Here is a 25592-nt window from a genome sequence, read left to right as displayed (position 1 = left end):
TCAATCTTAATAATCATCAAGTTCTGGAAGTGGGTTTTGGTGGATCCTCAGGATCGATCAGAACTGCTCCCAGTTCTGGAAGTGAATCTTCAGGATGGGCCAAGGGCAGTGTCAAACCGGATCTGGTCCATCCTGTGGATCCACCAAAACCCACTTCCAGAACTTGATGATTATTAAGATTGAATGTTGATAAATTATCAGGATTCGATCTTAATAACTTCAAAACGATATTATTAAGATTCATCCGATAACGTTATTATTTGAATATAGTTAATAACCTGATAAAAAGTTGATAGCGTTATTAAGATTCCATCATAATAACGATATCGAACGATATTTTTAGTTTATTACGATATCTTGATATAAAAAAAAATCGTGAGCACAGCTATATGTACACGCATCGAGCGTTGATTTTCATCCTCAGTTTCTACCACTTTGAATATCTGTCAGTTTTAATTTGGTGTGTTTTTATTTTTCTTTTTATTCAAACCGTGTTTCCTGTTCGAATAAGGCAAAGACCATTTAAAAGTTTTCATTGTTAGGTAAGCACAAAACAACCCTTTTTTCCTCCTTCCTTTGCTCGTCTTCTTCATTTATTCGATTTTAGCCGAAAGCGAGAAAGAGAGTTAGAGAAAAAGAGAGTGAGAGAATGAGAGGAGGAGAAGAATTCAAATGGAACCTATAATATCTTCACAAAAGTTAAAATGAGCTTCATACCAAACCTTAAACTATATTAAATACCATTTTACCATATACAGCATCCATTCAATCAGAATGTAATTAATTGGTTTACATATGTATGAGTCTAGTGTGTAAGTAATTTTGTAAATAAATTTAGGACAAAAATAAAAATATCTAGTTGTAGAATCTAGGCTATTTTCCATGCTAACAATTAAAGGGCGGATTATTTTCAGTGCATTTTCGAACATAGAGCCCCCATCGAAATGCCTGTAAATGATTTCGATCTCGCTTGCAATTGCTTTGCCATAATAAACGCATCGAATGTGAAGTTTTCCGATGAAATGCCAATACCAATCACCAATCAAAATTCACTTGAATCGTTTCGAACAAATCGATTTGTGCTCACACTCGTCAAGTACACTTGACAATTTCCTCTGGACACTTCAACATCAAGCGAATTGATGCTTGTTTATTGTGTGCCGAACAATGTAACATTGTATTTACATTTCAATTAATTGAACGAGCTGTTTCAAATGAAGTATGCACTTAGAATATGTTCATCCAATTGATTTGACGGAGACAGAAGATGAACAAGTGAAACAACAACAACAACAACAATTTTAATTAAATCAAAAAAACAACTATATTTATTCACAATTTGATTTTTACTTAATGTTTAAGAAATTTCTATTGAAATCAAAATATTGTTTGTTGTCTTTATGCGCATCACCATTTTTTTTAGTGTTTTCAAACATTATTGTTAGATGTAATTAAAAAAAAAGAAAAAAAAAGAAAATTTTCTTTCGATATAATGTAATATGTACGCTTGGATTTGGATGGATGCACTTGAAATGTGTTAAAAATTGTTTCCATTCTTTTCTCTCAATCAAAAATATTTTCCGTTTACAACTGGCAAAAATATATATCATGTGAAATATTCAGACCAACGAATTATTATTCAACAACAACAACATAGAGAACAAAGAGATATATTTATATCCATCCCACTACTAAGAGGAAGAAGGAGAACAACAACAAAGTTGTCTGTTCATAAAACTAAAATTAGTCAAAAGCATATGCCGTTTGCCGAACGGACATGTGAATTCAACTGTACTGTTATTTTGGCCACAAAATTCCAAATGTTATTCAATGCAGCTCTTTCTTTTTCGGGTGGATGCAATTAATGCAAAATGTTCAATTTAAATTTTTCGACGATGACGATGAAAAAAAAAACATTGAATAGGATTTGAAATTTTGTCTTAAAATTTATGATGTGAAGTCCCTAGTGACAGTATAGATGATGTAATTGCATTAAAGAACAGGAAAATTCTTCTTTTTTTCTTCCATGATTAGATTTTCAATGCGAACCCATTTTTGCGCCAAATAGATTTCATTTCAAAATAAATTGTTCGTAGTAAAGAAAAAAAAACTGGTTATTTTCTTCTAAATACTTGAAACAGGGTGTTATTTGCCAAAGAATGAGTAAGTATGTGAGATAATGAAAGAATGTAAGTTCCATATGACAGAGACCAGACCGAAAAACATCGAACAAAGACGAACAATTCGTTGTGTATCGCAACAACTTGTGTGTATACTCCGTACAGTAGCGCACATCGTTGCGCGGCTACCATAGAAACGGTTAATTGTAAACAAAAAAAAAACATAAATCCTCCATACCGAAAAGTCATAAGATAAACATAACTGTTGAGCTGTTGGACTATATATATGGTTTCTTTGAGTATTTTCACAACACACATATTCCGAGTGCAATTTTGGTTTCTGGTGTTCTTGATTCCATTTTTTTTGGTGCAAATATTAAATATGAGAACAGAAGATTGGTGGTAAGTTGTTCGGTTTGAAACGCTTTTGGAACCATGATATCACAACTTTTTCGTTTTTGATTAAATCAAATTCTTTTCCTGCTCACTGAACGTGAAACACGGTTTTTTTTCGCTCTCTTTTCCATAATACGCTATAGAGAAATTAAAGACGCAATAAAAGAAGAAGAAAAAAACGAATTGGTGAACGTATCAAATAAATAAATGTGAAAAATGGAAAATAATATCGTGTGTAATGGTCGATCGAATCCAGCAGTAATGTCAAATGCAGTACCATCGAATAAAGGTAAAAAAAGCTTCTCAATTTGTACCAAGTTTAAAGGTAAGGTATGTTTTGTGTCAGTGTCACTCCTATTTAATGTGATTTGCCATCAAAATCACTGTCTAATAAAACTGAATGAATTGCCTTTTGATATTTCAAATGTGAAATTGCAGAAAATTGGCCGATTCTTATATCTTCTTCTCCTTCTCCTCTGTATTCTTATTCTCTCGTTCGATTCAGATGCAAGGAGTAGCAATGGCAACAGCAGCAGTAACAGTAGCAGCAATAATACTAATCATACAAAGACCACCATTGATTTGGCTATGATACCGAATTTGAATTGGTTAATCCATATGGCCTTTGCTCGCCAAGACTATAAATACTGTAACGAAGCCATTGAATACCAATTCAGTGAAACATACGACCATGAATATTTGTATTATGTAAAGGTAAGAGACACACTGAGCTAAGCTATCTCGCACCTCGTCTGTATGCCTCCTTTGGAAGAGATGTCGGTCGGTCGATTGACGAACAAGATATTTGCTCCCCGTTGCAAGCACATACTATCTCGCTCTTTCATTTGCACGGCACACTTGCCGTTAATGTACTTGCTTGCTACATGCGATAGCACACAGATGGCAAATTAAATTGATTTATCGCAATGAACAGACAAATGTTCAAAACGTAACGGTCTTCGTGTCTGCCCGCGATTCGGCATGTTTCAGTGCAAGTGATATTTAAACAAATTGCTTTTTTTTCTCTCCATCTCTGTGTCTGTCTTTCTCTATCAGGGTTTAATAGCACGCATCGAAGGTAACTTACAAGAATCATTGCTGTACTTACAGAAGGCGATTGAATTTAATCCAAATAATCTTGACAATTTGAAAGAAATTGCAAAAACACTGTAAGTTCTTAGGTTTTTCTTGTTGCTATTTGCCTCAGCTATCTATCGCGCTCTCACTTGCTCGCGCGCTCGTTCAAGTTTAATCGAAATTAATTGTTTGTCTTCACGTGCGTACCAGATATGCCATGGAACGATACAAACAGGCCTTGGAAATCTTTGTGAAAATTGACAAAACATCACCGAACGGTGACCACGAAGTTTGCTATTACATCGGTATGGATTCATTTTTTTCCATTCTTTCTCTCATTCACTCAATAAATTCATTCGTCGAGATAAATTTCATTTTGATTTTCAATCAATTTTGCCTTTTCGACTCGTTTGTTTCATCATTTTTTAGGTGATCTTTTATATCGTAAATGCAATCGCATGCAAGTGGCTGTGTCGGACGAAGTGAAAGAGTACTTTACTCGAGCGGTTCGAGACGGCAAACAGTTGGAGAGTTATACACTGTTGGCCGAAATTTATAAAGCTGAAAATAATTTGCCCAAAGCGATTGAAATGCTCGAAAATATCACACAGTAAGTATGAACGGGATGTGTGTTTGAGAAAATTCTGGTTTCTCTGTACCTCCCCACCTCCCTACCTACCTCTTACCCTCTCTCTTCCTCTCTTTGCTCCAAATTGACCATGCATACAGCATGCATAATCTTTGGCAATTTTCTAGAATAACCACCGAAAATATCGACATTCTCACCGAAATCGGCATCCTATATTTACGAATCAACGATACAAAGGGAGCGTTCGATAAATTGTACGAAGTGACCAAATTACATGAAAACTGCTCGAAGGCATTGTTGGCAATCGGATCCATTTTGCAAGTATAATAAAACATTTCAAATTGCACAAATGTCAGGAAAATGAGACAGACAGAGAGTTTAAGGCAGAAAGATAACGAGAAATTTACATTCGATGATTTGGTTTCTCAAAATAAAAACACTTCCAAATGCAAAAATATGAACAGCAAATTGCTTCTGTTCGGGTTGTTGCTCTCACTCTTTCGATACCACAGCAAATGCATGCAAGGACATGTCCACGTTGTTTGAAAATCGCTCCGTAGCTAAACGGTTTTGGCGGGCAGCTGCAACGTTGCGCTTCAAACACAAAAAGCGCCATCTGCACATATTTGACTATGTATTTGTATGATGTGCCGTTTATGACCCAAAATTGAGCATCGATGACTCATCGATACTGATGACAGCTAGTTCACTTTGAATATGTGCAGATGGCGCTGTAAAATCGTTCACCACTGACAAACGTCAAATTAGTATGGAAAGAAGTCAATGTTGCAGCCTCCCGGGTTTTGGTTTCTCACACAGTTAATAAATTCAAATATGATGCTCGATCGATGCGCGTTTGAATATGTATTAAGTCGACTGATTCGTTTGTACTCTGAAAAAAACTGATGTAGGGTTATGTTAAACTGTTTGTGTTGACATTTATTTCACAACAAGTATTCAAAAAGTTTGTGGTGATTCGCGGTACTAAATATATTTTGAAAGTGGAAAAAAAAGTTAGAAATATATTTAGTACCAGAAATCACCATAATCTTTTTGAATTCTTGTTGTGAAATAAATGTCAATACAAACAGTTTAACATAACCCTACATCAGTTTTTTCAGAGTATAGGTGCAATTTCAACTTTGCAACAAAAACCTCTGTATTTCAACATCATACACACACACACACATTGTTCCTTTTGTGCGAATCCATTCGGTTGGATCGATGACACATTGATACACGCATACAAACCAATCAATCGACTGTGTTCTGGAATGTTCCATTCTGTTGTAATTTTGACATCGCTTCGAAACTGATTGAAGATAATTAATTTTTTTCTTCATTCCATATTTGTTAATTCGAATTTTGGTGAAGAAAAAAAAATTCCGCTCAATTTTTATATGAAAAATGTTTTTTTTTTGATAAAATCTAAACCAACGAATGTTACTCTCGCGCTACTGCAACCAATACAGAAGCAAATGTATTGTGTTGTGCATGTCTGTGGTTTCATTCGCTCAATTCGAATATTTTTCGTTCTGCCTCTCCGTATAATTCGCAAGGCGACGAATGCACACGTTTTGTGTTAAATACAAACTGGAACGCATATACTTTTGAGGGCCTCTCAACTGTCGAGTTCGATACTCACGACCGAGGGTAGCGACTGCAAGTTCGTACGTGTGCACGCCCGGCAGCTCCCGTGCTGAAGTATATGCGCTCTCCGTCGTAGGATTTACGTACTTGTGTACGGCGCGTAGAAGAACAAAAAAATTTTCTTCCGTTTTTTCTTCTCCATTCAAGTCGAAAAACGATGTCGATGGTGCGCTCAACAAGTACAAACTCATCGATGCTGAGAGTCAAAAGGGTGCTGAAATCTGGAACAATGTCGGACTATGTTTCTACAAAAAGAAAAAATTCATTGCGGTATTTTCAACTTTTTTTTTCTCTGTGGTTTTTGAAAAAAAAAACCAGAGCATTCGATTCGTTTCAATTAAAATTAAATTTGGTTTATTGAATGTCCATAGGCGATATCATGTTTGAAAAAAGCCGTGTGGCTTGAACCGACCAATTTCAATTGTTTATTCAACTTGGGACTGATCTATTTAACAGCACATCAGTTTGCAAGCGCATTCCACACCCTGGCTGCCGCTGCATGTATTCGATTGGATAACGCCGAATGCTATATGCTTCTCGGAAGTAAGTGATGAAAAGTGTTGAAAGCATCATATTAATCCATTCATGTGGATTTCTCGACATTTTTTCATTACGTCAATGACTTCAATTTGCTTCAATAAACATTTTTTTCTTGTTACAGTTTGTTTGCGAAATTTGAACGATCATGGAAATGCGTATTTAGCCTTCGAACGCTCCGTCATGCTACCGGATGCCGTAAAAAATCCATTGATTTATTTGAATTCTGCTGTATATAATATGCAAATGAAACGCTATGAATTGGCGGTTGCAAATATAAACAATTTCTTCAGTGTGGTCGAACACGTTAATGTTCGAAACGAAGTAAGGACCAAACGTTTGGTCACCAAATCTTTTGAGTTTAAGTGTTGAAAGTTGTTTGTGTGTCTCAAGCACATCGGCCTTTGCGCTTTACACGTTGTATGACATGCTTCGTTTGTACACAATACACTGAATTTGATCAAGAAGCCATTGCTTTCCAAATGCCGTACGCAAGCGATGAATGTCACACAACGTGTAAAACGTGTGTCTGATGTGTGCTCTGGGGTGTGTGTAACCATTTTGGAAATTTGTTAAAATTTGCTTTGTCTTTCGCAGTTCAAAGCGATAGCGGAGAAAATGAGAGAGTATTTGCCACAGCCCAGCACCTCAAACAGTCAAACCGTTGAAGTGGAGCATTCAACCGAACCAATCAGCAGTAACAGCACAAATGACATCGAAGGCGCTGGTGAAGCCATGGCCACACTTGATGAAAGAGAGAATTTAGTGTAGACGGACTTTTGTTTCGCTCGGTAGCGTTTTAGCCTTAGAATGTGATGTCAAACATGTGACCATTGTGATGAGTAAAAATGAAATGAAAGATTTTCGTGGTGTTTTTGTTGCTGTTGTTCTTGTTGCAAATTGTTAACTAAATGTCACGTTTTATTTTTGAGGAGAGGCGCATTTTGTATTTCTATAGACAAAACAAAATATTTATTTTCTTATAAAAAAAAGAAACATTTATGCATATTTAGGACAATTTTTTGTTTCATTAATTTTCTTCTTCTTCTTCTTCTTTTTTTTAAACTAAATACAACATTCAATATTTGTTCCGCTGTTCAATACCTATTCCCGATATTTACTCTTTGTGTTTCCTTTGCGACACAAATTTTTTTTTTCTTCTGTAATTCTTTTCTCTTGTTTTTCTCTAAATTTTAGTTGCTACTTTGCTTTCAGTTTTGTTATTTGTTTGTTTTCGGTTGTTTTTTGTCATCTTATTTATAATAGATTTTTATTAAAATTAATTAAAATACAACAAGGATCTTTGCATTCATTCTTTGTTTGTTTGTTTCATTTTCTTTTTTTTTCCATTGTAATAAGACACTACGAAAAATAATCTTAAAATTGATCGATGAAAAATCAGCAAAAATTTGAACCGAAAAAAGAAAATCGATGCAAGCGTTTCTTTTTCTTTTCTTTTTTCATTAAAAAAAAAATTATAAATCGATTTCAATATCGATGTTCACTTAGTTCGCTGATGTGTTGCTTCTCTGCTTTCTGAGAACAATGGGAGTGCATTGTTTTTGTGTTTGTGTGTGTGTGTGCGGTGAATTTCTCTTCACCTTAATACGGTCGCGTTTCGTTCATTTCGTAGAGAACTTGTGCGATAGTCCGGCTCGATTCCACATTGCTCAATGCAACGCTAGACAAATGTGGCTCATAATACCGCAGACATCTACAAAGAATGAACAACAAGACGACATTTTGTGAATTGTAGAGAGAGAAAAAAACGACAAAATATATTCGGAAAGAAAAATAGCTAAAAATAAGTGAGTAACACGACCTTTTGGCAAATGGATTGATTTCATTGATCACAACGAACGGAAAGAAAAAAAAAACAAGAGTAAAAAGACGAAACAATATAATCACATACCGTTTTGCCGATGTTGTATAATTTACCAGATTCCGTAGAATCAATGAAGCTGTCAATCTGATACTCTTCGTTACCGGACCTTCGTTCTCATCCTGAAACTGTACAAAACAAAACATTCAATTATCTCCGCCACTTGGTAAAACGAAAAACACACACACAAATGGATTTTCCACACTTACCATCAGCTCTTTGGGATTGATGAGGTCGATTGAGTGTCGTTTGATCGCTTGCATAGCTGCACTACTTCCAGCCGACAATGAACTGGTCGATGAGGTGGATAGAGTTGGCGATGCCGTGCCGGTTGTATTGTCACCAGAATTTGGTGGCATTGGTTTTTTGATAATGGTTACCGGTTGTGTAACGGTTGTTTGTGGCCCATTTGCGATGCGTCGCTGAACGGCCGTCTTAAATGAATCCAATGTTATGTGACGATCGTTGATGTGCGTCATGAGTGAGAATCGTTTGCGTGGTAAATTGTCACACAGATTTGGGCCCGGTCCCCATTGACAGTAAATGTCCGCATTTGGATCGATATTGTCGGGACAATGTTCGGCACATGCATGCAAATACACTTCATTTGCTGATCGGAATTTTCTTCTGCAAAAAAATAAAAAACAGAAATTCGTTTAATTATTTAAGAATGGATGAAAGTGGGGCGACAAAAATGCCACTTCATGCGAATGGATGGTTTGTGTTCCACATACCGTTGGCATCCCCGCCAATCGCACACATACAACCAATTCACATCGATTTCATCTTCGGCTTTCACTGGGACTGGTTCAACTTTGACTTGCGGTGACGGCGGTGGTGGTGGCTGTTGCTGCACCGGCTGCGGTGGTGGAATTGGTTTTGCTTGCGTTATAATCGGTTGCGCTTGGCTTGTTATCGTTGCTTGTGGCATGGACTGATGCATTGGAACATTCACGCTTTGCTGTTGAATCGGCTTGTGTATCAGCTGTGGAACAAAGTTCAATTTTTGTTCAGAAAACAAAACTTTGCACTTCAGGAACTTCAATCGATTTTCCCCCAACTGGTTTTTTTTTTATTCTTTTCTTTTTACTTACGTTTGATGTTACATTTGGCGTTACATTTTGTGGTACATTCGGTGGATGTGAGATGGGTTGTGAAACTTGAGTGACCTCAATGTTTCCGCTTCCGGTTACAAATACCTTCTTCTTTTCGCTGGTTGTGATTACATTTGGTGACACCGAGGCTGGAGCATGCGACACCGAATTCACTGCTTTTAATACAAAAAGTACGAAGGAAATTAATACTTGAATTATGGTTTTCCCAATGGCGAAAATCAAACAGTTTATTTTCCCATTTTTCTCATGAAACCTCTGAAATGCCATACTGGATTTCCGTAGAAAATGAGCAAATAAACTGGGTATGTGTTTTTTCTTGTTTTTGGAATGATGTTCAAAATATGTTTTTATTCAATTGGACCGGATTGATTCTAATTCTTAATAATTAAACCGAACCATACCTCTCATGTGCGATACAATTTGCGGTTGTGAGTTTGCACTCATTGGCGTACTTGTAACTTGATTGATAATCGCATTTGTCGACGGCATTTGCGGATTGGACTGTATGACATTAGCACCGGCTGTGTATGATCAAAGATTATGTTTGGATATTTAAAATCGAGACATTCACATTTGGCACCACACAAAGGTTGTGCGATTGAATCAAAATCGATTCGAATATCAACAATTGAATGGATTCAACTAAGTAGCGACTAGTTTTTATTTACCATTTCCACTGTGTTGATTGACAATGACGTGATGCTGGCGTGGTACTTGCGTCACAATCATCTGTTGGCCCTGTTGAGTTGTCATGATCATTTTCTGTGGCGTTGATACTGTAACCAAAAAAATCAGTTGAAACATTCCCGTAATCAATAACCACAAAGATCCTCAATGAAAAATGATTTTGGAACATACCTGTATTCACTGCTGTTGGTGTTTGTTGTTGTAGGATAATGATTGTTTTGGTCGGTGCTCCTCCTTGTTGTTGAGATGTTTGTGTCAACAGAATTTGATTGACTGGCGGTGGTTGCTGTTGTGCCACTAGATACGTTTGACCTTGTTGATTGGTCGCCAGCATATACTGAGTTTGTGGCTAAACAAAAAAAAATTTTTTTTTTCCATTTTTAGACATTGAATTCAAACGAAAAGGAAAAAACATGGGACAAAAAAAGCGAATGAGTTTTTTTTTTCCTTACAACTGGTTGATGAATGATCTGTTGACCAATGCCACCGATTTGTTTCTGGATTTGAATGTTGCCCATTTGCTGGTTGCCATGTTGCAAAATCATTGGCACTGTTTGGTATGCGCCATCAGCGGTTTTGATTGTGGCTGTTGGCTGGCCCATTTGTTGATTTTGTGTTGGTATCATCGTACTGATCATTTGAGATCGAGCTATTTGATGAAGGAACAAAAATAATTTTGTTTTCATTTAGAAAATTCATGGACCTAAATAAAGGTGAGCGGAAGGTCATCTGCTTAAGCGAGAATATCAAATGACATTTACCATTATTGGGTGAGACGATGATTTGTCGTTGCATTGGCACTGTAATCACTGATTTTGGCTGTTCAACTATTGTCGACGTTGGAATAATGGTTTGTTGTGGTGGTGGTGGTGGCGGCTGTTGTGTCGGCTGTGCAATTGTTTCGTCCAATTCCATGTCTTCGTCTTCAAGCAATGATGCCGCCAATTTAGCGTACAAATTTGCTGCCGACGATGATGATTTCATGGCTTGATTCTTTTTATCAATTGAATTGTCATTCTCGATGTAATTGATTCGTTTGATTGGCGGTTCATCGCCAGTTGGATTGGCATTTGCGTCGATTTTTCTCTTATTGCTTATATCGCCTGAAACATTAAATGGTGGATCAGACGATTTTCGGTCTAGTAAGTCTGCAAGCATTTTATTTGCAGTGACAACTTGAGAATGTTTGCCAGCAACAACAACATCTTTACCATCATCATCGATTTTCATATTGCCCGGAACTAATAAGCCTTCAAAGCCAGCAAACGGACTTTCCGACTCATCTTGACAACTCGGTGTCGTTGGATTCGTGCCATATCTGTGAATTGGATTTTTATTTGGAATCAATTTTGGTATTTCAATAGATTTTCCGTTAAAAAAAAATTTTTCATTCAAAATAAAAAGCAAAATGAGAAGCGTTTTTCTGTGTCTCAATTCAACATATTTCTCTACTTACAAACTGGAGTTGGCTGATTGGCTGGTCGAATTCGAATCATCGTCAACTTTTGATGGGCTAACGGTTGGCACGGGTATCGAGGTGATGATACTTGTTGGCCGTATGCTGTTACTACTCAAAGGCGCTAACGGTGGAACTGGATCCCAATACGGTTTATTGGCTTCGAGCATTGCTTCGGCCTTCTTTTCGATGATTGTGGCCGGTATCAGTGTATTTCCAGCGATGGCCGCTTTCATATTTGGCGGCACTGGTCCCGTTGGCGTTTTTATGACTATTGTAGTCTTTGGCTCCTTTCCTATGCTCATATTTGTCACATTTATCGTTGTGTTTCCTGCTGCCGCCGCCGCTGATGCTGCTGCCAATTGAGCTTCTCTTTGCTTTTGCAAGTGCTGTCGCTGCGCAACCTAACATCCGAAACATTTCGATTCATTAATTTATGCTTCCAATTTAATGATAATTTTACATTAGATTTTTAAACAACACTAAACAAATTCTACAAATTATGAGTTAGATCAATATTGCTTTTTGTTTGTCTAATCGGCTTTTTGATTCGAGATACAGCAAATTTCGCAGTAAATTTGGTTTAGGGCTACGGCATTTAATTTATTCACAACGGATTGGATTACTTTGGGATGCATTTTGCTACGGTTCAACATTTCGGAAGCGACAATCGATGATAAGCGTCCGGTGTTCGGACTTTCTTTTTAGTACAATAATAATATCACACGCATCGCAGTTAGTTAAAAGAATTAATATGTTGGCTCGAGAAGAATTTCACTCGAATTACTTACGACATTTTTTTTTGGTAAAATTCGCTTACCTTTTTCGTTTCGTTTTGAAACACATGTCAATTGTGTTTTGATTTTAAAAAAAAATTCTCAAAATTGATTTTGATCAAATTCGAATTTCACGCGAAATTGTTTTGTTTTTCTGTTTTTAGATCTAAGGAAATCGTTTTTAAGTTCAAAATTCGATCGATAATCGACTTTTGGTAGGAGTTTTTTTTCTTTCTTTTCAAATGGATTAACTATTCAAAACTTAACTAAAACAAAATTAGTTGTAGTTAGTTCAAATCAAATGTTACCTGATGCACATTCACATTGCTAGTAGCGGAAATAATACTAGGATTTATCGATTGTTGAACTAGGTTCGTTGTTATGTTCGGTGTGCCAATCACAGTACCATCAACGGTCGTTACCTTATTGGCCAGAATTGCTTTGATTAGTGACGATGATGAGGTGCCGCTTGGCGATGACGTAACGATCGATGGTGCGGATGAGACAAGCGTTGAATTTGTTGATTGTCGAATGTTTGTGCGATTTGGTGTCATATGCATGTGATCGGTTTGATTGGTGCTCAATACTTGTTGCAGGATCGGTGCCGATGACGCGTTCATTTGCTGAATCAAAAACGAAAAGAAGGTAGAAAAGGTTATTTTCAAACATTTGATTCAACTCACTCCATCGGTTATGAATAAAAATCTAATTTTGTTAAGAAAAAAAAAGTATTCAAAATTTACCGTTTGATTCATGTTGGTCTTTTGATTTTGCATCATTGATGTTTTAATTATCGTTGGCTGCTCCTTTTTCACAGCATTGTCTGGTGATTTTATTGTCGTTGTGGTTACAGCCGCTTGCTGCACAAAATCAACACAAAATACATTTAGTTAAAATGAATGCAGTTCCGTAGAGAGAGAAAAAAAACCTTAACTTGCACTTACCAAGATGGTTCCTTTGTGAACCACAGCCAACGGTTGAGCACGTATACGAATACCTTCGTAGAAGCATGATGAGATTGTATTTTGTTTGATTTTGATTTGATTGGGTCCGACCGTGTTGCCAAATACGTTTTGAACACATCGTGGGAAATGATGATGTGACACAACGCCCGTTCGACCGATTTTCGAGCAAGCGGTTAAGTACATTTTATATAAATCCTGTTGTTCAATACGTGACGCTACCGCACTGGCCGGCTCAAATGTGGCACGCAGCCAGGCCAATGCAAATTGTTCGTTCTCTTGATCTTGTGCAAGTTTCAGGGAATTTTGATTTTGTGCCGTTGACGTGTGAATGGTAATTGTTTGTTGCTCCGAATAGACGACATTTGAACTGGTTAGGAACGGCGGTGCAACGGTTGTCACCGTTGGCGATGCTGTTGTTTGCGTTCTTACCGTTATCGGTGTACTCGACACTACAACCATTGGCTCTGAATTCGAAAAATTCGTTTGATTAATCTTGATCTCTGGCTTCACTTCGACTCGTGGAGTTTGTGACCTTGGCACCGGTACCACTATCGGCGTATGTTGTACGGTTGGCGTTGTCGGAATTGTTGACTGTACAATTGTCGGAGGTGAAGATGGTAAAGACGACAACGCTTGGTGAGACTGTTGATGATGATGCTGCTGTTGTTGTTGCTGCTGCTGCTGTTGTTGTTGTTGTTGTTGTTGTGGCTGCTGCTGCGGGTGATGATGATATTGCTGCAGTTGTGGCTGTTGCTGCGGCACCACCGATTGTTCTGAAGATGAAAAACAATCGAGCATTTTAGAAGTTAAATCTTAAGTTTATTTTAATAATTTCCTAATGTTCAGACTTCAAATTGGACAAATAAAATAAATGGAAATGATGCAAACATACAGAGGAATTTCAAGATCGAGTTGACGCTTCTTTTGAAGCTCGTCAACAAAATTTCATGATATTTACCTTGATTTGTGGCAACATCAACTGGTTGCTGTGGGATAACTGGAGTGGGTATGGGTTTTTCTATTCGAATCGGTTCATTTTTCACTTCAACTCGCATTTCGACCGGGTTACGCTCTGGCACATGAATAGTTGATGGTGAACTTTGAAGTTGTGTCATGACTGGCTGTGATGGAGCATGCGATTGTTGTTGAAAGTTGTGATGATGCGAATGATGACCTTGCTGTTGTGATACTAACGGTGTTGGCACTGTTTCAACAACACGCATCAGAATGCATCCATCAGGACCGTAGCTTTGTGCTTCGACCGACACCAGCGAAACTAGTGTATCTATAACGCCGTTGATTTGAACTATAGCAAAGCACGCTTTCTCACCCATCGATGACAGTGCAAATAAACACTCCAACGTGTAAAGCAACAACATAATATCGTTCAATGATAAATACATGCAAATCTGCCGATAAACACGCTTATCGAGGTATTTATGTAAATGATCTTCGTTCGATCCCTTTTGACACAATTTATACAAAATTTCCAAACAACTGATAATCACTCCACGATCCGGACTTTCCAGCCCTTCGGCAATGGTGGTAAGTAAGCACTTTGTTAAACTGTCATTGTTTGGATCGCACAGATCCAATTCGGCGGCAATATTACCGAGTGTATCCAAGCCCATTTGATGTAAATTTCCCCATCGGATATTTGAGCACATTACCAAAAACCGTACAAACGTGCGATTTTTCACAATGGTCGGTAGATTTTCTTCGAAAAACGATAAATTCCGACAGATCGTTGACACTTGATGTACACGTTGACCGATATAATCGTGCGTACCCAAGCCTCGTTTCAAATTCAAAAATTCCAACGATGTGAATTCGTTGAGTTCATTCGAACGTGTGTTCAGACCATCTTCAAATGTTTCCATGTCATTGTTCCTCAGCCGAACCGGCGGTCGTCCCGAAATATTGCTCGTCAAATTTTCATCCACTTCGAAGTAATCTTCATAAGTTAATTCCATAATATCCGGTTTATCGTGCAAACAATCATTCCAAAACGATTGCAACGAATGCTTTCGCACATTGGAATAATATTCAAAGAATAAATCTCGCATTGAATCTGGAACGAAAAAAAAAAATTGTTTGCTCATTGATTTCATGTGAATATGCAATGCTTCACGAAAGAAAAAAAAAACGAAACTTACGATGTGAATAAACGCCAGCATGACCCATGAGTGCATCAAGTAATTTGGGGCATCGTTCGACTTTGAGCGTGTGCCGACTTTCATTGGCCATTAGCGTGCACACATTCACGGCAAAATCTTGTTCGTTTGGCAACGGTGACATTAACGACATCAGCAATCGTTCATACTCGGATGATTTGTACAAATCCGTGGACAGCTTATGCGTGGCACGCATACTTTCGGCGACGTTATGCTGTAAATAGTTGTATTTCATTGGAACATCGTTGAAATGTTTATTGTTCCATTTCTTATGGCGATTATCTTCATCCGTTTCGTCAGCAATTCGATCATTGTCTTCGCCAAGAAAATGAATTTTCTCATAACGATCTAAAAATCGCATATAGATTTGCTTTAACGCCACCGATGCATTCACACATTTGCTTGGCAGATCAAATTCAGGTACTAAATCCTCCCATTCATTTCGGTAATTTATCTGTAAACGAGCACGAAAAATGAAGACAATGCTGACAATGAGAAACATTTGCTACAAACATCGAAATGCCAATTTGTGTTTACCTTGGCCCATCCGCCGCGACTGCAAACCAATGAATAGAATTTATGTAGATCGATTTCATGGCCATTTACACGAGGTGCCCGTGGGATTGGTGTTCTGCAACAAAGAGAAAGGAAAGAAAGAGTAAAAAACAAAAGTCTACCATTGAATATCTTGCAGGAAAAAGATGCTTGTGCTGGGTTTTGAGGTTCATATCGGGTCATATTTACCCTTTGACTTCGTGAAAATGGTATAAATCCTTGTAGAAGCTGGCTTTGTCGCGCTCATCAACAACGGCAGTAGTGGTGGCGACGGTGATTGGGTTGGCGGCAACAGCGGTGCGATTCGTTGGTGTTGCTTGTTGTGGCGGAAAATGTTGTACATAATGCTTTTTTGTTGAACCGGTTTTCGAAGCACTGCTCACTGAATCGTCGTTCACCGATATGGCTAGTGGTGCACCAGCTGTCGTATCTGTCGTAGTCATACTTAAAATTTAACAAAATTTCTCACACACAAAATAACCACATTAAATCGAGCCTAAAATAACGCACAGTATCGCGACACTAAGTGAAATTCCAACATAAAAAAAAAACTTTTGCTCTGCTGCTACTGCTGCTGCTGCTGTACAACTTTTGTTTGTCTGCTCGATTCGCTCGTTTGACAGTTAGCATCGCGTCACTGCCAATGAAGTTAATGGCAGCAGTATACGGGAACGAAGAAAAAAAAAACTTCGCATGAACGTACTAGATTCCATAAATGCTTCTGACAGCTGCACGGGCCAGAAATATTCTGAATGCTATTGCATGTATGAATGAATGGTATTGGAAGCGATGTGAGGTTAGGCTGTTTTCTTATTTCTTTCTTTTTTTTTGCTTGATTCTTTTGTATCTAATTCGTTCGACATTTCCAAAAGGTGGATTATATTTTGAAATTCTGCTTGTATACAGAATCGGCGGTAAAAAAAATTTTTAGAGGGAAAATATCAACTAAACGTTCATCAAATACACTCAAGTGCTGCACACCAAACACCTTTCTAAATGATTGATGCTTTGTTTGAGCGATTGATTGCACGCGAAAAGCAAAAACAAAACAACGGACTGTATCATTTTGAATGGCAGTCTATTTTCAACCAGTATTGAGTTTATGATTTTCAGCCAATTGTTTTTCCGCATATTTCAACCATTTGCATTTGAATAAATAATTAATAAGCAAAACATTTTTCTTTCAAAAATCTTCTTTTCTCCATCAGTTCGGTGATGGATACACGTTTTGCGTATAATTTTGAATGAATCTAACAAAAAAAAAATGGTAATATCGTATGTTTACACATTAAAGGGCAATGATACGCGACCGAGAATAAAAAAAATGTTAATAAACTTTCTTTGACTAAAAACGTCATAATTGTTCCGAATGAAAAACAAATATTGATTGCTTTTCTAAAAATAATTTAAAATCAATTAAAGCTTCACACATACACATGCCTAGCGCATCAAACTTCTAAAATTGTGCGAGTGAAAGGATTTTAAACGCATTGATCATCTTATATAATTCAAATATGTATAGACGAAAATAACAAAATATCGGAGAAAAAAAAAGAGTTGCGTTTTGATTCTTCTTTCACTTTCATCGCCGACCGCGCGCAAATGCCGATCGAGGTCAAGAAACGAATGATTCGTTATTGATTTATCACATGACACAGTTTTATGCGCTGCGTTGGAATGATCATATTGCGATGATGAGCTTTACCTGCTCGGATTACAAATTTGGCGATGATACCATGGGCCATTGACAACATATGATGGCATGCGTGCGCGAACGAAAAATGGGGGGAATGACAAAAATATTTTGTTAATGAACTCTTTCTTATGACCATTTGCTACTCCTGTTTTTGTCAAATGGGCAATATTTTCAGTACCACCACAAAATCCGAAAATCACCGAGCGATTATTTAAATCTTTATCTGGCTGGATCTTCTTCATTACCGTTCATTTGTGATTCGAATTCAGATGTGAATAGGTTGAGATTGATTTGAACAGAGTTTGAATTTTGTTTTCTGTTTGTTTTGCAAAGTGACCGTTACAATCCGAGTTTTCTTTTGTGCGAAGTGATTGTGTTTTCTTCTCGTTTTATTCGTTACTCGCCGAATTGTGTTCATTTTTCATCAAAGATGTGGTGCAATTCAAAAAGTTTTATGTTGATGCTGATGACATTATTGTTTACATTAAAAACAATTAGTGCCGCTGAATATTCGAATTCAACGGCTTTATCGACCGTTCCCGATGATGATTTCTACGGAATGCCAGTGTTTTATAAATCCAATACACCAATCAAACAGTTTCTAAGCAAATCGCAAATGAGCAACCATATTCAAGAGATTCTTGAACCATTGTCACCGTACATTATCAGTGATGATCGAAAAGTTGCAATTCGTAACCGTCGACAGGATGGTGGCGCACAATTCTTGGGTGCTGCACTACCACCACCAGAAATCGTTCAAGTTGAGGAATACAAATTCGGATATATTGCCGCCGCTGAAATTGGAGACTACACATTCAGGTGAGACCAGAAGCATCATTTATGAATTTGAGTGAATTAGTAAATTCTCTGAAGAATCTGAGTGCGAACTTTCGCTTTCGGGTGAAAAAAAAAAGGAAAAAGAAACCAAATGTGTTGATCGGCTGATGGTTATTAATTACAATTGTGATTATTTTTGAATTGTCATGCGTCGACTTCCCATCACTTTTTGCACCATTGACTCATTTGAGCTTGTGATTGAAAAAGAAAAACAAATTATGCAAAGTGATAGTAAAAAAGAATGGGATAGCATGGACCTATGTCAAATTGTATGACATTCCAAATAATTACATTACATAAATTTAGTAATCACATTACATAAAATAAATTATGTGAATTGCCATTTCTGTGACTCGTACGCACAGGAAGGTTCAATTGAACCTGATTACCATAATCACTACGGTTGGATCAGTAAACGATAAATGGGACACTTGTCTGTATGGTTACTTAATTTATCTGTCCAAACTCACTTACTTTTCAATCATCATCCATCTCAATTAATTCAAACAGATTAATTGTGTGATAATCAGTGATTGTTCATCACCTGACCGCTGGAAAAACCTTTTTTTCTTCTTTCGAATTGACATGTGATGGGAAGGAAAAGCGAGGTTAAGTTTGAAATGAAACAGCAAAATATTTTAACGATATTTTTTCGCTAGTTCTCATGGTTAAAAATCATTCCACATCGAAACGGTTTCATTTAATGCGATAGAGATAGTATTGAAACCAGATGAATGATCAGCTATTCGATCCTTTTTTTTTTTCTTCAAGCAAATCAATTGAATTGATTGAAAAAATCGATTTATTTCATTAGCATAATTTCGATTGTTTGAAAATCTCTTCCTTATCACCATTTGCCACTAGATAAAACATGTAAAATGGTGAATTAAAAGAACGCATTGTTCATTCAACTGATAAGACATTATTTATTATATTGCAACTGATAATTTCTGAATTTTTTTTTATTTGCAGTTGTAAACAAACCAATGGTGATTTGATGATCTTTAACCCAACACTCCCGATGGCTACCCAATTGCGATCAGTGCCTGCATTTACAGAATTCCAAATGCATCCACGTCCAGGTGTTTGGTGGTGGGTGATTTGTGTTACATTCGAAAGTGGTGGCGCCGGCATGGGTGTTAGTAAGTAACCTCCAATTTGTCCTATACATTTTGTTTCACCGAAGAAATGTCTTTGTTTTCTACCTAAAACATTCGCTAATTTTTTTTTGCTTAACTTTTTTTTCAACTCAATAGCTGGTGCACAAAAGCCGGGTGGTGACCAGGGTATTGACCCAAATGCATTGAAATCATTGGTTGGATAAATTGATCCTGCTCTCATCGCCAAAAAGATGCGCAAAATGACAGAAAAAAAAAAAGAAATAAAATATTGACCTCATACTATTTAAAACCATAGCAAGCTAAAACTCTATTTAAATATTTAAATTATTTTCATTGATAATAATTTAATCATTTTACCGTTATCTAGTATTATTTTATGTGTTTTGAAACGGAAGAAGAAAAATGCAATTTTTTTTCTTTTAAATTCATTTCACTATGCATACCACACCAAAACAAAAAGAAACATATGTGTAAAGAAAAAGCAAAAGATCTATGGACTATGATGAATAAATTAGCAATAAATTGTCACGAAAGTGCGAACAGCAAGCAAATGTGTCTGCGTTTATATTTATCGAATTAAGATAAAATGTATCAAAAGGTTAAAAAAAGAAAAAGTGGTAAAAGTGACATTGGGAGAGTGAAAGAAGAAAGATATTTGTTTTGGAACAAGAGTCACATCTTTCTGTTTTGGGAAATTTTCTTCTTTGATCATCTGTGCGATACGATTTATAGTTTCACCGGCAAGATGGCTTATATATTGCCAATGCGAATATCGACTGCATTGTTGAATATTTGATGGGCTTTGTGTCGGCAGTAAACCGTTAGAATCGTGATTGTTGCTGTAGCCGTTGTTGTCGGTCGGACACGAGAAATATTGCAAGGATATGATTTTTTTTTTGCTTCATTTTTCAGTACTAGATTGTGCAGCAGTGCGTTACCTCTGTATGCGTTTAAATGGGAATCCAAGTTACTACATGCACGCATAAACAATTCGACACCACTCTTACTCACTCACACATACACACACACACAACGCGCGCTCACTCATCCAAACACGGGAATCCTATCACTTTTTTCCCTTTTTCGGATAACCGTTCCAATTGCATGGTTCGCTCTCTCTCTCTGTGTTTATTCCCCCTTTTTTTGCAGCGATGATTTGTTTCAATGTACGTTGTGTGCGTGTAATGAATGTCAACAAATGGCGTCAGTCTCATCACATCCTTTTGTGTTATAGATTCATCCATTCATTCATTTCAGCCCGTAAATTGTTTCTTTGAACATTTTCTCCGTTTTCCTGGCGAAATTTGTTGTCTTCTTTATATGTTTGCTTGTTTTTCTCACGCGAAAGAAATCATTTTGTGAACGAAAAGCAAAGGTAAAAGCAAAAAGGATAATTTTGTCAATGTGATTTGTTTGGTGTTGGTTTTTCCACTTAGTTGTCTTACTGGAATTGTTATAGGCCTGAAAAATGAGATACAATATGTAGTGTGATGTAGATGAGTTCTATTGATAATCACCGTGGGAGATACATAGCCACACCGAGATTTCTTCGCTTGTTCTTTTTTGTTCGATTAGTTTAATGAGATTTAACGGCAAACATGCAAGCAAATCGATTACATTTTGGAGTCGTTCTTTTGATTTTACTCATCAAGAACGTTGAAAGTGATGACAATTTGCCGAAATTTAGTGACACAACATATGAGTTAATTGGATATTGTGTTCCATACCATGGTAAGGTATGCAAATCGTACATAACATACGATCAGGTGTGGTACAGCAATGTAAGTAAACGAAACCGAATAAGTTGGCATAATCGGTATGGGATTGGATGGAAATGAACCGGTGACTCATTGGTTTCGTTTATTATTTGATTTTGCATGGTTCAGGAGGATCCGGACGACGGTTGGAAAAATGAACAAATCACTACCAATCTATGGGATGAATTAATCAACGAACTAACGGGATTATGCCGTGTCGCAGCCGAGGTAAATATTTGACAACCAAATTGAAAACATAAAATGGAATATCAGAATAAAGTCATAGACATAGTTCTACTCAAAAAAAAAAAAAAAATCACAAACCTAGCTGTGTTTAATTGAAGTCATCGCATCAAAAGTGTGAAGTATGTCATGAATTGCGATTCAGGACGAATGTTCTGTGCCACATATTTGAAAGAATACAAAAATTAGAGTGAAATTTCCTACACAAAACATAAAAAATACCCTTCAAAACGTTAACAATATGTGAATTCTATTGATTTTGTTTGTTCATTAGAAATTGCTGTGTGCATATGCCTTTCCAAAGTGCATCATCAAAGATGGTCGCTCAAAAATGCTGCCGCTATGCTACGAAGACTGCATTGCCACACATCAACAGTTTTGTTATAATGATTGGATTTTACTAGAGGAGAAACGTGATCGTGGCATGCCATTGAAAACACGAGGCCATTTCCGATTGCCCGACTGCAAAACACTTCCGCGTCACAATAAATCGGCCGAAACTCCAACATGCTCATGGGTCGGACTCACTGAAATGAATCCAGAAGATGTCACATGTAAATATCATCAAAACTTTCTTTCTCTTTTCATTTCGAATGATGATATATGTTTGATTTAATTTGAATAAATTAGACGATTGCCGCATGGGCAACGGTCGCTATTACATGGGTCAGGTGAATGTGACCAAAACTGGAATTCCATGCCAAAAATGGGACTCACAAAAGCCACACACGCATATTCAGCCACCGAAAGTGTTTCCGCAAGTGAAAAACTCCGAAAACTACTGCCGAAATGCTGGCGGCGAAGAGCCAAGCCCATGGTGTTATACAATGAACGAATCGGTTCGATGGCAACTCTGCGATATTCCGTTGTGCCGTAAGTGTTAGAAAATCAGTGTTTTCGTTTCAATGTATGGGCTTTTTTCTATCATTTCACCAATTGACACTTGATTGATTTGGTTTAAATAATTTTGTGTTTAAGCCCAGAATCAGTTCATTTGTTTTAAATTCATGAAAAACAACGAAAAAAAAAACATTTCTCTTTTTTTTTCTCAACTTTCACCATTAGCAAATTCGACCGATACTTCTGTCACGCACATGCCACCCATTGCGATGGAAACCTTTTTCACACCGTCAATGGTATTTCTATTGGGTGGAATTGGATTTGTTGCTATCGTGGTGCTACACTTGTTGGTGCTGCTGTGTTCCAAAGTGACGCGATACAATCGAAATCGGAATCGAAACCGTTTGGTCAGTGGATACAGCCAGTCGGAAACGCATGACAATCCAGTGATTGATTTGAATAAAACACCGATCCACAACAATACATCTACGCTCAATCAGACACAGTATCATGACAATGATCCGAGTATAAATCATAAATTGGAGAAGCTGGAATATCCGCGGAATAATATCATTTATGTAAAAGATTTGGGACAGGGTGCATTTGGGCGTGTGTTCCAAGGAAAGGCACCACATTTATTGTCCACAGAGGATTTTACAATGGTTGCCGTTAAAATGCTAAAGGATGATGCAAGCAACGAATTGCAAATGGATTTTGAGCATGAAGCATGTTTGTTGGCCGAATTCAATCATCCGAATATTGTGAAATTGCTTGGGGTGTGCGCAGTGGGTAAACCAATGTGTTTGCTCTTCGAATACATGTCGCGTGGTGATCTCAATGGATTTTTGCGTTCATGTTCACCGTATGTACCACAACCGAATGTCACCTATCAATCGAATCGCGAACAACTTTCACATCAGCACCTTCTGAACTTTGCGCATCAGATCGCCGCCGGAATGCTGTATTTATCAGAACAGAAGTTTGTGCATCGCGATTTGGCCACACGAAACTGTCTCATCGACGATAGTATGACAGTGAAAATTGCCGATTTTGGATTGTCACATAAGATTTACATGCAAGACTATTATAAAGGTGATGAACGTGATGCGATCCCAATTCGATGGCTGCCATTAGAAAGTATTCTATACAATAAATACACACTTGAATCGGATGTTTGGGCTTTTGGTATAGTGCTGTGGGAAATTTTTTCATTTGCATTGCAACCATACTATGGGATGACACACGAAGAAGTTGTTAAGTATATAAAAGAGGGTAATACACTGCATTGTCCGGAGAATACGCCGCTTGTGGTGTACAATTTGATGCGCCGGTGCTGGAATCGTAAACCATGCGATCGCCCGAATTTTGAACAAATTTTCCAAGCAATCGGACAAATTCAATACGATTACGAACATCAGCCAGCTAATCGCTGATAAAACCAATCTCAAACCCATTCTTATCGAACATTTCTTTGGTTTTTTTTTTCTTTCTTTTCTTCTCATCGACCGTTTGTGAATAGTCTTCAATATCTTGTTTCAGAAATTAAACTAAAAAAATACTCTCATTTTCATCACAACATCAAACTCATACATGCATGTGAAACGAAAAACACATTTTTTTACTATCTTAACAAGAGCTTCGGTACTTTACAGCACCGAACACAACAACACATAAGACTCAAATACTCAGGTGAAACAACAAAAAAACGAGACTATTTCAAATCGAAATTTTTTTTTAATTAAAAAAAAATAATAACAATGAATAACGTTTTATTCACATTTACCGAAATTCAACGTTTTTTCTAATGAAAAATAAGCTCATCCTATATCACACATATTCGATAAACTATCTAGTCACATGAACCAATCTAGTTTTTTTTGTTTCATTTTAAAATTTCAAATTCATTTTTTTTTTAGTTTTAAATTCAGTTATAACAACGAAGCGTAGATTTTAAGTTTATTTCTAGCCAGACAAATGCAGTAGAAAAAAATGCAACAACAAAAATAATTGGGAAAATGAGCAGCAAATGATGCTTGAAAAGAAATGGTTTCTTATCGGAAAACAAAGCAAAAATTCAAACAAGCATCCAAAAATTTGTATTCTTATCGATTGATAATGGCAAGCTAAATCCAAACAGCAAAAAAAAACAGAACAAACATTCAACTAAATAACAAGACTTTGTCTAACATATACTATCTTTTTTAGTAGTAATTTATCAAAATGATCTGTAGTTTTCTCTCTCAGTAGTCTCAGTTTATTCTCCCAGAAGAGCCGCAGTGAATCAAAAACCAAAAATTCAACGAGATTGCATAACATCTCCTCCAAATATCATGCTGAGAAATCTATTAGTTAATTAGTATAAGCAAAACAAACAAAATAAACGAACCGAAAAAAAAAGAAGAAACACATAATAACATCGATGACGAGATAAAGACGAGACAAAGACAAATTTGGTCAAAATGCATGTCGAATAATTTATTGAATGTCAGCATACAATGCAAGGCTAATTTCGACAATGATTTAGTCACTCTTATCTCGCATTTATCAAATTATTATCGTGAATAATCATTTTCTTTTGTAAACATCCAAAACAACAACAACAACAAAAACATATTGATTAACCCCTATGACAGCAATAAAGAATTTTTTTTTCTAAATTCATATCAACCTACTTTAATCGCATTATTTTACTCATTTTAATTTGTGTCAATGAACGAAAAGGAAAAAAACGGTTGTGGTATCGTTTTTTTTTTTTTTTTTACTTGTTCCATTTTTTTTGCATTATTAATTCACTTTCAAATTGACAGAGACCTTTCCATTTCCATCGGATAGCTAATAATCAATAAGTTATTTTTAGTGAGGATGAGCAACATTGTTATTTTTAGCCATTATTTTAATAAATGAGCTGATTTTTTTCGTCGTCTTCTGATAATAGATTCAAATGTGCCGAGTTATGGTAGGTATTGGTCGTTTGAATGGAAATCGAAAGAAAAAAAAACGAATGAATCATAACTAAGTAAGTATTCGAATTATGTCAACGTTAAAAAAAAGTTGAATGAATGGGTAATTTTTTGAAATTACATGACAATTTCCTTACTCATCTCATGAAAAGAAAAATC

The 25592-nt window shown here is 36.7% G+C and overlaps 4 protein-coding genes across 11 annotated transcripts; 3 read left to right on the top strand and 1 right to left on the bottom strand.

Annotated features, from left to right (window-relative positions):
• The first annotated feature begins 2378 nt into the window (after positions 1 to 2378).
• On the top strand, positions 2379 to 7427 carry LOC129576696 (Bardet-Biedl syndrome 4 protein homolog). The gene is made up of 11 exons (XM_055462167.1): positions 2379 to 2522; positions 2660 to 2805; positions 3022 to 3230; positions 3573 to 3685; positions 3804 to 3898; positions 4023 to 4203; positions 4350 to 4503; positions 5980 to 6102; positions 6204 to 6375; positions 6494 to 6693; positions 6967 to 7427. The coding sequence occupies exons 2-11, from the start codon at positions 2733 to 2735 to the stop codon at positions 7138 to 7140; spliced, it is 1494 nt and encodes a 497-aa protein (XP_055318142.1). The 5' UTR covers positions 2379 to 2522; positions 2660 to 2732; the 3' UTR covers positions 7141 to 7427.
• A 133-nt stretch (positions 7428 to 7560) lies between these two features.
• On the bottom strand, positions 7561 to 16761 carry LOC129576691 (AT-rich interactive domain-containing protein 2). Of its 8 annotated transcripts, none has more exons than XM_055462126.1 (19): positions 16169 to 16761; positions 15962 to 16055; positions 15407 to 15878; positions 14209 to 15321; positions 13230 to 14023; positions 13029 to 13145; positions 12594 to 12908; positions 11510 to 11913; positions 11265 to 11371; positions 10815 to 11156; positions 10506 to 10702; positions 10225 to 10402; positions 10035 to 10142; positions 9768 to 9887; positions 9346 to 9521; positions 8986 to 9236; positions 8461 to 8878; positions 8282 to 8379; positions 7561 to 8083 (listed from the first exon to the last, which is right to left on the bottom strand). In XM_055462126.1, the coding sequence occupies exons 1-19, from the start codon at positions 16420 to 16422 to the stop codon at positions 7972 to 7974; spliced, it is 5670 nt and encodes a 1889-aa protein (XP_055318101.1). In that variant the 5' UTR covers positions 16423 to 16761; the 3' UTR covers positions 7561 to 7971. The 8 variants fall into 8 exon arrangements, with proteins under 8 accessions (XP_055318101.1, XP_055318103.1, XP_055318106.1 ...); XM_055462128.1 differs by having other exon boundaries at positions 9346 to 9518; positions 16169 to 16729; XM_055462131.1 differs by having other exon boundaries at positions 12708 to 12908; positions 16169 to 16630.
• An 821-nt stretch (positions 16762 to 17582) lies between these two features.
• Positions 17583 to 21276, top strand: LOC129576699 (uncharacterized). The gene is made up of 3 exons (XM_055462175.1): positions 17583 to 18494; positions 19485 to 19654; positions 19769 to 21276. The coding sequence occupies exons 1-3, from the start codon at positions 18106 to 18108 to the stop codon at positions 19834 to 19836; spliced, it is 627 nt and encodes a 208-aa protein (XP_055318150.1). The 5' UTR covers positions 17583 to 18105; the 3' UTR covers positions 19837 to 21276.
• On the top strand, positions 21232 to 25144 carry LOC129576692 (tyrosine-protein kinase transmembrane receptor Ror2). The gene is made up of 5 exons (XM_055462133.1): positions 21232 to 21414; positions 21520 to 21618; positions 21908 to 22187; positions 22264 to 22506; positions 22699 to 25144. Exons 1-5 carry the CDS (start codon positions 21232 to 21234, stop codon positions 23904 to 23906), a joined length of 2013 nt encoding a protein of 670 aa, XP_055318108.1. The 3' UTR covers positions 23907 to 25144.
• Positions 25145 to 25592: the final 448 nt, after the last annotated feature.

This window comes from Sitodiplosis mosellana, unplaced genomic scaffold (assembly GCF_009176505.1).
Source record: "Sitodiplosis mosellana isolate CC-2019 unplaced genomic scaffold, AAFC_SMos_1.0 Smas_scaffold_6191, whole genome shotgun sequence".
NCBI classification, from domain to species: Eukaryota; Metazoa; Arthropoda; class Insecta; order Diptera; family Cecidomyiidae; genus Sitodiplosis; species Sitodiplosis mosellana.
The sequence above is the reverse complement of the archived record's forward strand: the minus strand, read 5'-3'. Positions and strand labels throughout refer to the sequence as shown.

Coding starts and splice junctions, on each gene's coding strand:
- LOC129576692 (XM_055462133.1), top strand. CDS start 21,232: ATGCAAGCAAATCGATTACATTTTGGAGTCGTTCTTTTGATTTTACTC. Junction 21,619..21,907: donor TATGCCGTGTCGCAGCCGAG/GTAAATATTTGA, acceptor TTTGTTCATTAG/AAATTGCTGTGTGCATATGC. Junction 22,188..22,263: donor GAATCCAGAAGATGTCACAT/GTAAATATCATC, acceptor TGAATAAATTAG/ACGATTGCCGCATGGGCAAC.
- LOC129576696 (XM_055462167.1), top strand. CDS start 2,733: ATGGAAAATAATATCGTGTGTAATGGTCGATCGAATCCAGCAGTAATG. Junction 2,806..3,021: donor TGCAGTACCATCGAATAAAG/GTAAAAAAAGCT, acceptor CGTTCGATTCAG/ATGCAAGGAGTAGCAATGGC. Junction 6,694..6,966: donor ACGTTAATGTTCGAAACGAA/GTAAGGACCAAA, acceptor TGTCTTTCGCAG/TTCAAAGCGATAGCGGAGAA.
- LOC129576691 (XM_055462124.1), bottom strand. CDS start 16,422: ATGACTACGACAGATACGACAGCTGGTGCACCACTAGCCATATCGGTG. Junction 9,237..9,345: donor CGCCAAATGTAACATCAAAC/GTAAGTAAAAAG, acceptor TTTGTTCCACAG/CTGATACACAAGCCGATTCA. Junction 8,879..8,985: donor GATTGGCGGGGATGCCAACG/GTATGTGGAACA, acceptor ATTTTTTTGCAG/AAGAAAATTCCGATCAGCAA.
- LOC129576699 (XM_055462175.1), top strand. CDS start 18,106: ATGTGGTGCAATTCAAAAAGTTTTATGTTGATGCTGATGACATTATTG. Junction 18,495..19,484: donor ATTGGAGACTACACATTCAG/GTGAGACCAGAA, acceptor TTTTATTTGCAG/TTGTAAACAAACCAATGGTG. Junction 19,655..19,768: donor TGGCGCCGGCATGGGTGTTA/GTAAGTAACCTC, acceptor TCAACTCAATAG/CTGGTGCACAAAAGCCGGGT.